This window comes from Geotrypetes seraphini, chromosome 3 (assembly GCF_902459505.1).
Source record: "Geotrypetes seraphini chromosome 3, aGeoSer1.1, whole genome shotgun sequence".
Lineage (NCBI taxonomy): Eukaryota > Metazoa > Chordata > Amphibia > Gymnophiona > Dermophiidae > Geotrypetes > Geotrypetes seraphini.
Window position 1 is genome coordinate 187,439,247 of NC_047086.1, and position 12,670 is coordinate 187,451,916.

The following is a 12,670-nucleotide window of genomic DNA, read 5'->3' on the forward strand; positions in this document are numbered from 1 at the left end:
CAGTGCAACATGCAATTAAGCTAATAGTAAAATGCATCCCCCCTACACACACACATATAGGCACACTTTATGTATGGATGGATAAATATAGATATATTAGTGCTCATTGTGTTAATAACTAAACACATACACCCACATATACATAACCTTAAAGTACACAAATAGAATAGTACAGGTTACTTAAGATTTACTATACCACCTTTTTCTGGCAAGAAGGTCCAGGCGGTTTAGACTAAGAAAAAAAAAAAAAAAAAAAACCCTCCATTCATTTCATAGGAAATGTTCAGTCATTCAGACATGATGACAGATCAGAATTATGAAATGCTGCAGTAAAAATCAAGTTATAACAGACGGAGAAAAAAAGTATGATTGTAAGTACAATTTGAAATGTTCCTCTTATACTGCTTTACTTTTTCAGACTTCTTCCACTTGTAAACACAAAGGTTCAGGCAAGTATTCATATACAGATGTATGTGCGGGTAATGCCATCCTTAAATAATTATTTATATGAAGGAAATCTTTCAGATCATCGCAATCCTTATTTGGATGGCAGTTTCTAAAACAGTGATTAAATATAATGTTTTTTCTCTAATGTATAGTTTTCGGTTCTCTGCAAAGTTGAATATTTTTATTCTCCAATTACGAATTTATGAGTACCAATGTGCTTTCTTAAATGCAGCTTATGGGTGACAGTTTCAGGCGCTGGAAGGTCAGTTTGTCTCAGGTAGGATAAGAACTTGGGAAGCTGATGTTATAGCTCTATTTGTGTCTGCTGACTTCACTGTCTTCTTTCATCTGTCCTTTCTTAGAGAGCCATAAGGAATCCGAGACTGCAGCCTCCTATTCAAGGTTTTATGGTGGGCCAGAAAATTGACTTTGGTGGGTCAAATTCAAGTGCTATGTCTCCACAGCTGGCTTTTCTACTCAGCATTGCAGGAAGCTGCCAAGTCTTCACTTTAAACTTAAGGCTAAAACCAATGCCAAAAGGACATGTTTAGTCATATTTATCTATTGCTTTCAATAAATTATTCATACGCCTTTGAATGGCAACATATGAAAGTGGAAATCTGCAGAGATGTTATTTATAGATTTATAATGACTATAACACGTTTATTTTCTTCTTTCTTCTTTCCTTTTTTATCATAATACATTATGCCTCCGTCGGTTCAAATGGAGTAATGGCCTACACCCCTGAAGTAATTCCATCCTTTATACTCGAGTTCGATTTCTTGCCCTTATAGATTGCGACCAACAGGGTATTGAAAGCAAATAATTATACCCATAAACAATAGCTTAATCCTTATTAGTTTCTAGCCGGTATTAATACTGGTTCATAGGAGGGGGTGCTGAAAAGTTTTCAGTCCAACCAACTAACTTCCTAAATTCTGGTCTTATTTTGCAACTGTAGCTGGAAAGAGTGTTATCTTATTTGTTAAATTCTAATTTGCAGACATGTAATTCTCTGTTTTCTGACATTGTTTCAGATCATTGATTGAACCATATCCATGTCATTCTCTTCTTGGGCTGAGAACTTTTCAGCCTTCCCTCTTAAACTTCCAAATGAACGGGCAGCTGAGACTGTAATTCAAAGTTGGCCTCTAAATGAAGTCACACTGATTACTAAAGGGATAGATTATAAAACAACCTAATCCGCTCCCCACACAAACACACACACACAAAGGAAAAAAAAAGTATGTTTTTGAATGTAGCACACTATTTGAGAGAAGGATGTATTGAATTCATGAGAGTATAAGATAGGTACCTGGAAGATGAGAAGTTTCAGTGGGTTACTTTTCATAAATTGTTTCTTCAGGTACTTTAGTTAGATTGTGAGCCTTTGGGACAGTTAGGGAATTTCCAAGTACCTATCTTATTTATTTTTATTTATTGTATCTTTTAATGCATCATTTTTGTAAACCGCTTAGAAACCTCACGGTTATTAGCGGTATATAAGAATTAAATTAAATTAATTAAGTTTGAAATGATAAATGAACAGTAGGGTAGTGTAAAGAAGCCATTTTTGTCCTTTGGAATAATAATTTACACATAATTCTAGATATACTATAATACCCTCAGTACGCATTATTTTCAGCCTATGATATTTTTCCATAGCAAAATACTTAGTCCACTGAGGCTATCAATTTAATTAACCATGGCCTTTAGGACCATGCTAATTATTTTGCTATACTTTATAAGTTGTTCTTCGTACTCCACACTAGGATACCTACATGTGCGATTTCCCACAAGGGAACCGGGGTTTTAACATTAAATATTCATGAACAAAATGAATCCTAGTAGGGGACTGGAAAATGTATTTGATGATCATGAGTGGGCAATGGGGGAAGGAGATAGCAGCCCTATTTGTTTTTGCAGAACTTCGCCATACATTTAAATTGAAGAAGGTTTCGCCGGTTGTTTGTCCAATAATTAAAAGTGTTGTGAAAATGTAAATAAAAATGCAGATTCTTACCAAAACTGCTTCACTTCTTATAAATGTTTGGTTTGATTCTGTATTTTTCTCTCTTTAAAACAACAAAAAAGTAGTTCAGGTCGGCAGCTGTTAATTTTTAATTCATTTCTCCCAGGCTCAATTAGCTTAATAGAGTCTAGGCTGCCATAGATAGATAGATAAGAGCCAGCTTCGGGGTGCCAATAGGTGCTAAACACCCCCAACATTGGGTGAGTTACTTCATTAGGTCCAGGGAGGGGTAATTTTTATTGTGTTCGGCATCTCCATGAAATCTGAAATGGCTCCTATGGATAGGGTATTTAACTGTATGCATCAAATAATCCTTAACAGAATAATGTAAGGAGACTGTATCATCAAGTAGGTAATATAACTCTTGAAAACAATATTGTGTGATATAAGGAATAAGGGAAACTGAACATTCCAATATATGATAATGAAAAAAAAAGTTATTTGCCAGCACCAAGAATTTGGAAAGTTCCTAAAGCAGCCACACCCTTTCGCAGAATCATGTTTTTAACTGCTGTAGCTGATTAAAAAAAAAAAAAGTGAGATGCTACCAGTTGTCCCTAGAACTGTATTTGCAGCTTAACCATCATCACTTGAACAATATAAGACAGTTTGGGTAGGAGAATTCATATACCTAGATAAGACAAATGATTTTAAAGACTAATTACCTTTATAATTCAGTAATAAGAAAAAAGAATGATTGCTTTCCACTGGTTCATTGATTAGCAATAAACGCCCGCATTAAATATTCACTATGGCATTCTTAAGTCATAAATATTTCATAAAACATTAAGAGGATGCGAATATTTATTAGCCAGTGGCTGACTTTCATCATGTGCATTGCATTTCATTAGTTTCATACAAAGTCAAGCCCGTTGTGGCTGGGGCGGAACTTAACCACGAGTTACCTTCAAGTCTGAAACTTTACGCTAAAATTGGGCGTTCAAATGTAGCCAGTGCTTTAAGACTGGCTTGAAATAAACGTATCTAAAACAAGATAGCGAGGAGAAAGATTCACTTCATGCTTATGAGAAATAGAAAAAGTCTGCCCTGCACCCTGAGGAGACTTTTGGAAAGGTTAATAAACTAAATCCATCCTTAGTCGGCACCTCCCATTCCGTTTGCAAGTAACTACCACTAACAGATTTGCCTTACCTATAAAAATGGGTGGTAAAAAAAAAAAAAAAAAAGGGTAAAAATCGATCTATGGCTCAAATATTTTGATAAAAGAGAGACAATAGAAAGAAGAGCTCGAATGCATAAACTTCAAAACAATCCTCCCTCCCCTACCCACCCCCAAATTGTGGTTCTTCCTGACTCTAGCAGCTCTTTTTTGCTTTGGAATCACACAGAAGAGGAGTTAAAGCAAATGATCCCAAATCTGCAAATGACTCTCCATAGCGCGTCTGCGGTGTTTGGAAAACCAATCGTTTGAACCTTTCAGATCTTACCTAAATGAACCCCTCCTACGCATCTAAGTGTTCCAAACTGATATATGACAATATCTACTTTGGCATCACGTGCTCCCGCAGAGCGACTAAGACGGATAGCGCGTCATCTCTAGCCTTTCCCAAATTTTTCCCCTTTTCGCTGCTTGGATCCAAACCCACCTATCCATAGAGCAAGAAAAGGAAGGAAGATGTTTAACTCGGTGAATCTGGGCAACTTCTGCTCTCAGTCGCGTAAGGAGAGGGGGGCTGCAGATTTTGGAGAGCGAACGAGCTGCGCTTCCAACCTTTACCTCCCCAGCTGCACCTATTACGTCCCTGAATTCTCCACCGTGTCCTCCTTCTTGCCACAGGCCCCCTCTCGGCAGATTTCCTACCCTTACTCCACTAACCTCTCTCAAGTGCAGCCAGTCCGGGAGGTCTCCTATGGCATAGACCCCTCCAGTAAATGGCACCCCAGGAACAATTATTCCCCTTGCTATCCTGCAGCGGAAGAGCTGATGCACAGGGAATGCCTCCCGCCTTCCACCATGACCGAAATGTTAATGAAAAACGAGAACGTGTACGGCCACCACCACCACCACCACCACCACCACCCTAGCTCCAATCACCCTTCCGCCGGCTTCTACGCCAGCATGAGCAAAAATAATGTCCTGCCGCAAGGATTTGATCGCTTTTTTGAGAATGCCTACTGCGGGACAGAGAGCCAGCCCGCTGAAAACTGTGTCTCCAAGGGTGAAGGGAAACTGGAGGCTGACAGCCAGCCCGGCACACTGCCATCCGGAGGAGATCAAGGATTAGACCTTGAAGATGAGGAAGAAAACACAAACCCAGGCTCGTCCGCCTCCTCTTCTTCCGTCAACAACAAGGACAGCAGCAAAAGCAGCAACTCCAGTAGGTAGAGCTGTAAAGAGAGAGAGCGCGTGAGAGAGAGAGAGAGAGAGAGAGAGAGAGAGAGAAAGTATGTGTGTGTGTGAGAGAGAGAGAGAGAGAGAGAGAAGGGAAAGGTTAAAGGACTAGCCTGATGTTTTGTTGGTCAAATTTTATGTGGAGTTTTATAAGCATTCAAAGGTTTTTATTATAACCTACAAAGCTCTTTCTTCCAACTAGAAAGGGTTGGTATTTTTTGGGAGGTTTTTTTTTGTTTTACGATGGGAAAGTTCTTTGAGGAAAAATAGAGATGTTATACAGAGACACACACTGTCTTTAAAAGTCAGTGAAATTTTAAAAGCACACACCATAGTGACAAATATTAACTTTGATCGTGAACTTATAAGACATCTTAAAAGGACGGGTCCTGGGCTGCTGAGTGTAAAAGATACAACAGGGCAAAACGCCTTTGGTAGGAGGAGGGAGCTTCCTAATAATTTCTTTCAAAGTTATATCAGGCAGGTTTTTATTATTATTATTATTATTAAAAGTATGTTTGGTCTTTGCTATGCAAAAAATAAAATAAAATGGCTGACGTTTTGGTTCATTTTCTCCTCCTTTTTAGCCTTAAGGCTGAATGACTTCTTTTTATGAACTTTTCAACTGAATCGTGATAAGTTTCATGATTTTAAAAAAAAAGATTCAATGAAGTCTGGAAATAAATGCATTTAAGAATATTTTCTGCTATTAAACTTTTAAACCTCCTTTATATTTTGGCTTCTTGAGTTGAGCGCATACCGGGCAGTCTTAGACTCGTTTTTGCTTTCTTTTGATGAATTTTTTTTTTTTTCCTTTTTTGGGAAACGTGTGACATAATTGACAATATTCTAGTACTAATACTGTCTAATTAGCATTTCATTGGACAGTTTTTTTTAAAGAGTGCATAACTCTCATGCTTAAGCCTACCATTGTCCCCTATGGACTGCCTACAGCAGTCATGGACTTAAAAAAAACAACACTCTTGCCTTTGTACTACTAAACTGTACCAATGGATGCAATACAGAACAAAGTGATATGTGGGGGAGGGGTTGTATTTGTGTGTGTGTGTGTCACTATTTGTGTGTTTCAGTCTAAAAATATGTAAGGGTGCCTTGATATATATGTTTTGCTAAATATTTCATCTGTGCATGTACACATACTAATTGTGAGGTAGATGTAAAAAACACATGTGTATCTTGCTGTGGCAGAATTTGGGCAGTTACCAAGCCATTACAAATCCTTAGTGGAAAACTGATCAGACTTAAATACAAATGGATATTTTTGTGTGTCTAGATAGATATAGATACACTCACATGCACACATACACTAGTTGGTTTAACTGGAGGGCACATTCGGACCTAGATACACACGCGGACGCGTGCGCGCACACAGTCACATAAACATACTCAGTATAGGAGAGTCAACGAATGTATAGCGTGAAAATGGTTCCCCTTTGTTTGCAAATATTTCATTCTATATTGTCTATATTCTACGTTGTCTGTAGCTGCGTAGAACTTAATGAATGCTATGTGGGTGTAGATATAAAACATTCTTTTATCACATATACATCTGGATGTGGGAAAATAAATTGTGCCTCTATACCCTTCAAAGCATGGATTTGCATAGAAATAGATTTGCTTCAAGTCATTAGTTATATAATGAGACTAGTGGATGTGTGTCTATAGATGTTTTTTTTTTCTTTATATGAGCTTTTTTTCCTAAAATTATGTTAATGCATTGTATATTTTTGCTTTAGATACACACCCATACGCCTGCTATTACCCATCTTTTGTATAAAAAGTATAGCAGTTCCATTGTTTTTCTGTACATCCTGACGTGTATTTATGCAATAAGCTGTGACAGACATTTTATGTTTTCAATTTTTGTTTTTCTTCAGATGTTCCACGTACAAGAAAAAAGAGGTGCCCATATTCTAAATTCCAAATCCGAGAACTTGAAAGAGAGTTCTTTTTCAATGTTTACATCAACAAAGAGAAAAGGCTCCAGTTATCTAGAATGCTGAACCTCACTGACCGTCAGGTTAAAATTTGGTTTCAAAACAGACGGATGAAGGAAAAAAAACTAAGCAGAGACCGCCTTCAGTATTTTTCTGGAAATCCCTTATTGTGAACAGTTTTAAAAAATCTCTCTTCTCATGAAGTTTGTATGTAAGAAGATCAAAGATCCTGGTTATTAAGAGAACCTCAGCGTTGAAGTCTTTCTGTTCACTTGTGTTTGTATGTTTGAACTCTGTCCAGTAGCAGAGAGTAACATACACTCTCCTGCTACCAGTCCTTTCAAAGACTTTTGGAGGAAGAGGATGGGAAAGGAGTGAACTTTTTATTTAACTATTTTGTCCAAACTGCTTTCCCTCCCCCCCCCCCATTTAGTTGGTCCATTTTAATAAACAGTGCTGTTCAACTGGCAGTGTATCGCAATAATTATTTTAGATGCATTTACAAAAATGTGTTATTCAAAAATAAAATTGGTGAAGCTGTATCTTTGTCATGATTTTAAATTATCTTAATTCGTTGTACAGTTGAGATTGAGGATGCTATAGATAAATATAAAAAAGATGTATTTACACACACAACGATTTCTCTTTTTCAATTGTCATGCAAACTGTAGAGTTTTGTCGAGCCTGAATTCGATTATTTGTAGGTCAAGGTGTTTTATTTCTACAAGGTGACGCTGTTTTTACTTTGTACAGAATAGGACGAGCCCGCTGAAAATTTCTCAGTCTAGCCGAGAAGAGAATGATGTGGAGTCATGAAACTTACAAGTTATCACACACTTTTTTTGTTTGTTTAATTTCATATCATTGAAACGAAAAGTGTCGAGAAAAGTGTGGCTCCACATCATCTTCTTCTTGGTTTTGTGTGTGTGTGTGTTTTGCCTTTTCAAGACAGTGTTAGTTTCCAATCCTTCCTGATGGGATTTAATAATTTAATGTACTGTGAGATTACCAGTGTGCTCTGCCTCATATGATGGGCAAGCGAAAGAAAAGAAAATATATTTTTTATAACTTGTTTTCGTAACTAAAATCATAAAGAATTCATTCATTTTTGATGAATATTAGTAAAATTTTATCTGCATAATGGAAAACATTCATGTAAATTGCTTTTGAAAAACTGCCTCTGGACGCAATCCTGTCCAAGAGAGAAAATGAACATTTGTTGTGTGTGTTATTGGGGGGGGTTTTTTCTTTCTTTCTTTCTGCCTCTTTCTTTTCTATTTTTCTTTTTTTTTTTCATTTTATTGGGTTGTGGGAGTTTTTTTAAACCATTTTTTGACTAAAATATTAGACTAAATCCCAGGGGACAATGTGCTGATTCTGCATAAGAGAAGAAAGGACAACATAATCAATAAGTAAAAGCAATAACACATTCACTTATACTGTGGCATTTTAAAACATATTTGAGCAAGTTGCTAATTAAATCAGAGGCAAAGCAATTAAAAAAAAAAAAAATTAAACAGCTGTTGAAAATTATTTTCTTTGGGAACGAATATGACCCGTGAGTCAGGCATGGTGCCAAAAATTTAAATCAGTTATCTTTAAAGTAGATTGCTAAACCGTCCTAGAAAGCTGACAGTTTAGTTGAAAAGGCGCCTCTACAAATTCCATCCAACTGGCTCAACTCTTACAGTGCATGCACGCCAAGAGTATATTGCAAACATGTTCGTACTACATGCAACTAGGATCACTTATACAAAGCAAAAGCTCACACAGCTAATATGCACGGATGCATTCCAGCCTTTAAAAAAAACAAAAAACAAAAACCTCTACTTTTATTTATTGTTTGTTTTCCAAACTCTTCTTTTGAAGTTAGAAAAACCAAACCTAGGTGCAAATAATAAGGTTAGAAGCTCCACTTAATGTCCCGTAACAGCAGCGATTGGTTTGACAAAAGAGATAGTCTAGACATAGCAATAAAAACTGCAGCCCTAAACAGCTTAATTTTTCTTAATTACAGCGTCTGGCCAAAGGCAAAGACTTCCGCTGTAAACAGTAAACACATAGGAGGGGGGGTTGTTCAGCAAACTCCTTTCTTTATCTCCCTCTCCCAAGTCGAGAGCCACACTGTAGCTGGAGGCCTAGTTCAAAGTTTTCATGAGTTAAAATAGAAGCAAGCTGTGAAACCCAAGTTTATTGAGAGCGAGGGGAATTTACAGCGCTATTGGTATCACATTGGAAATGACTTGGGGCTCCTTTTACTAAGGTGCGCTAGCGTTTTTAGTGCACGTAGGATATTACTGCACGCTACACCACACGCTACGCGGCTAGAACTAACGCCAGCTCAATGCTGATGTTAAGGTCTAGCATGCACTATTCCGTGCGTTAAAACCCTAACACAGCTTAGTAAAAGGAGCCCGTAATCTTTTGGTTAGAGGTGTGCGTGCGTGCGTGCGTGTGTGTTGTTTGGGGGTTTTTTTAAAAAAAAAAATTTTTATTTTTTTTATGCAAAGGGAAGAGGACTAGAAGCAGGAAGATAAGAGAAGTCACCGGTTGCCCTGGGATTGGCAGCATGGAATGTTGCTACTATTTGTGTTTCTGCCAGGTACTTGTAACCTGGATTGGCCACCGTTGGAAAAAGGATACTGGGCTAGGTGGACGAGTGTGGCTATTCTTATGCTCTTATAAAGGAGATCATTTTAAGGGATGTCCCATTTCACTTTTGATCAAGAAAATTAGACATTGGAAAGGAATTCTTTAAAAGATTTATTTTCTTCTTCAGCTTATATTTGGAACCTGGAGAAGTAAAAAAAAAAAAAAAAAAAAATCGACAGCAAACAAAAATAAGTTTACTATATGACGCCTTTGAACTTCAGTAAAGTCAAGGCCATCACCTTTAACCCTTTTGTAATAAAGCAGAATCAAAAAGGCTGTTCCTTCATCCCAAGGACCAGCCCATGATGTAAGACTGAAAAGAGCAGAGGGAATCACTCTTTAAATCCAAATTTTGAACTAGGAGTGGCGTTTATGGCACTTAATATTTCATTCAATCAGGAAACTTAGGTCGGAGTAGGAGAGTCCAATATACACCTCATGAAAGCTTTCACTTGATCATGATTAGGAACTGCTAAAGCATGGGGGGAAAATTGTAACTTTTTTTGGTGTAAAAGTTTTATAGTTTGGGGGTTTACCTCTCAGTTTTCAGCACACATTTCATGCTGTGCAGCACTATAGATTACTGCTGCTTAAGTCCACCAGAAGACCTTCCTCAAGTGCTAGAATGGAGGTGGGTTAACAAAGGAATGTGGTAGGGTATATGTTAATGACACACAAGCTAATTGCAATGGACCCCTCCATGTGACGTAAGGAGCACACCAAACATTAAGCCAACGTGTTTCCTATTTCACCCTGTAATCCTAGACAACATATCGAGAGCTGGTATAGGTCATTCTACTGAGAAACCCAGCACAGAGTTAGGAGGAGGCAGGAGAAGAATTTTAATTTACTTATTCACGAACACACACGCAAGAACAATTAGTTCATTTAAAAGAACGGAATTAAGAGCTCTGAAGTTGGAACAAAGGGCGTAAACTTGACCATGTGCTAAAAGAGAGAGGGGGTTACTTTTAAGATAGGGTTCTCTTGGTGGCACGTCAATAGGAGTTTTGTATCGCTCTCTCCTGGCGACAGACAAAAAGAGAAGCATCTGTCCTTAACTGCACTTTTCCAGACTAGTCAGGACGTGTGTTTGGAATATGCATCCAGGATGAAGAATGAAGAAGAGAGAAGAAAGACGGTAGCAGCGGCAAGTGGACTTGAAAAAGGACTCTGATTTCATACCTTCTGCTCCTCTGGATCCTATACGGTGAAATTCATTTATTTGTGTTATTTGATTTGTTGTGTAAGAATCCAAATTCAAATGAACCTTCTCCAGCTACAAGGTGTGAAAACTAATGTTTTTTTAAGTTGTTGTTTTATGTGTGTGTGGGGGGGGAGTTAATGGTAGCTTGAAGACAAGTTACATTGACTCCTCACGTTCATCTCAGATGAGATGGCAGACTATGCCTTTAGCTAAGCATTGAACTGCTGATTTCTTGTTTGGCAAAACTGAATTTTCACATTTTCTGTTTTGCAGCCCTTTGAACAAGCTTATTTTAGGAGCTGTTCTTCAAGGGTTTTGCGAATAAATAGTGCAGGAAAAAACAATCTTAGCTTGCATTTTGGGCCCCCGCCCTCCAAGACACCTCCTGTGGAGGTTGTGCTTATTTGCTGCTTTTAATAAACTTGAGAAATGGGTAGACAACCAATCTAGAACCACCCCCAACCCCCCCCCCCCCAAAAAAAAAACCCCCACCTGTCCTTACCACAACTATCGTCTACTCTAAATGACAACTTGAACTTCTCAAATAACCTTGGCCTGCACTGTAGCAAAAAGCAATCTCATATTATAAGGAGAGTAATACAAGAGAATGCCCCTGAACCAAAATTATTTTTTCTATGAAAACCATTAGAATGTATTTGTTTCTGGTGCTTTTAAAAGTAGTGTAATGCTTTTGGTTTAAATACAAATCACCCACTTCATTCTCTTCAATCGTACTGCTGAAAGCTCCTTAATAAAGAATATTCTTTAACACTTAAGGCTCCTTTTACAAAGCCGCGCTAGTGGTTTAACCCGCGTAATAGCGTGCGCTATACCGCCGGCCATGCTAGCCGCTACCGCCTCCTCTTGAGCAGGCGGTAGTTTTTCGGCCAGCGCAGGGGTTAGCGCGTGATGATAAGTCACGCGTGATAAACCCGCAAGTGCGGCTTTGTAAAAGGAGCCCTTACTGTGAAAAATATAATTTAACTGATTTGCTCCACACTTCCACCTAAAAAGATCCCATCCAATAAAAAGTATGGAATATTAATATTAAAGTTTACTATACTCTTGTGATAAGAAGTCTTAATAGCTTAGTATTTTGTCAAAGATATGCAGTTGTTTTGTTATGTTATAGTTAACTGAAATTGTATTATTTCTATTGGTATTTTATTATAATTTTTTTCTGCTTATACCTTGGATCACCTAATCAAAATGCAGTCCATATATTTAACATGATGCCTTTCAAAGTTTTTTATTTTAATGTAGCACGCAATTTTTTTAAAAAATTGGCTGTATAGATATTTCACAATACACATACATACACACACACCAAATGCTAGTCTAATTCATAGGAAGCTTTCAAAAGTACAGAATATAATTTAGGAAATACCTGAGGGGTGGGGTTAATTTGTTTGTTTTTGTGTGAAAAGAGTTAGGAAAGAACATTTTAAATTTACCAAGCAAGTGGAATAAAGAGATACAGGTAGAAATTTGCAAACATTTCAGATATAATTATCTGCTCTCGGCATATTGGTGTAAAGTGTACTTTGTACTTGCACCATATGGATGCGACAGACTTCTTTGTAGGGGACTCTGTAGAGATATACCCCACAGACAATTCAAGTGCAAAGGACGATAACAATGCATGTGCACTTCTGTCCCAGACACACAGCACAGAGGCACATTTGAGATAAAGAAACATTGGGCAAAGTCAAAAGGAAAGCACATTTTTTTGCATATGATATGACCTCAGAAACATTTCCTACGTCAGTTTTGTGTCTCATTCTTAAGCTTTTGGTGAGGAGTCTTTGATGTCATGATTCCACTATAATTTTGGGAAAAAATAAAAATAGGTATTGTTTTTGTAAAAGCTATTTGTATGATTATATTTATAATATATTTTGTGTTCGTGTTTAAATATATATTATATATGTGGACCACAACACATAAACATCATAGTTTAATGAAATGTTTGTAAAATGTACTATAACTTGATATTATATTATGCACCCAAAGACGTAAAC

At 37.4% G+C, this 12,670-nt stretch overlaps 2 protein-coding genes across 3 annotated transcripts in view; both read left to right on the top strand.

The window, feature by feature from the left end:
• The window catches only part of HOXC12 (homeobox C12), a 54,087-nt gene extending 47,228 nt beyond the window's left edge, over window positions 1-6,859 (top strand). Inside the window, exon 3 of the mRNA XM_033935643.1 lies at window positions 6,731-6,859. The gene's annotated coding sequence lies outside the window, so the exon portion shown is untranslated. The remainder of the gene's footprint in view (window positions 1-6,730) is intronic.
• On the top strand, window positions 276-7,370 carry HOXC11 (homeobox C11). Of its 2 annotated transcripts, XM_033935641.1 has the most exons (4): window positions 276-371; window positions 680-724; window positions 810-879; window positions 6,731-7,370. In XM_033935641.1, the coding sequence occupies exons 1-4, from the start codon at window positions 366-368 to the stop codon at window positions 6,961-6,963; spliced, it is 354 nt and encodes a 117-aa protein (XP_033791532.1). In that variant the 5' UTR covers window positions 276-365; the 3' UTR covers window positions 6,964-7,370. The 2 variants fall into 2 exon arrangements, with proteins under 2 accessions (XP_033791532.1, XP_033791531.1); XM_033935640.1 differs by lacking the exons at window positions 276-371; window positions 680-724; window positions 810-879 and adding an exon at window positions 4,116-4,818.
• The last annotated feature ends 5,300 nt before the right edge of the window (window positions 7,371-12,670 follow it).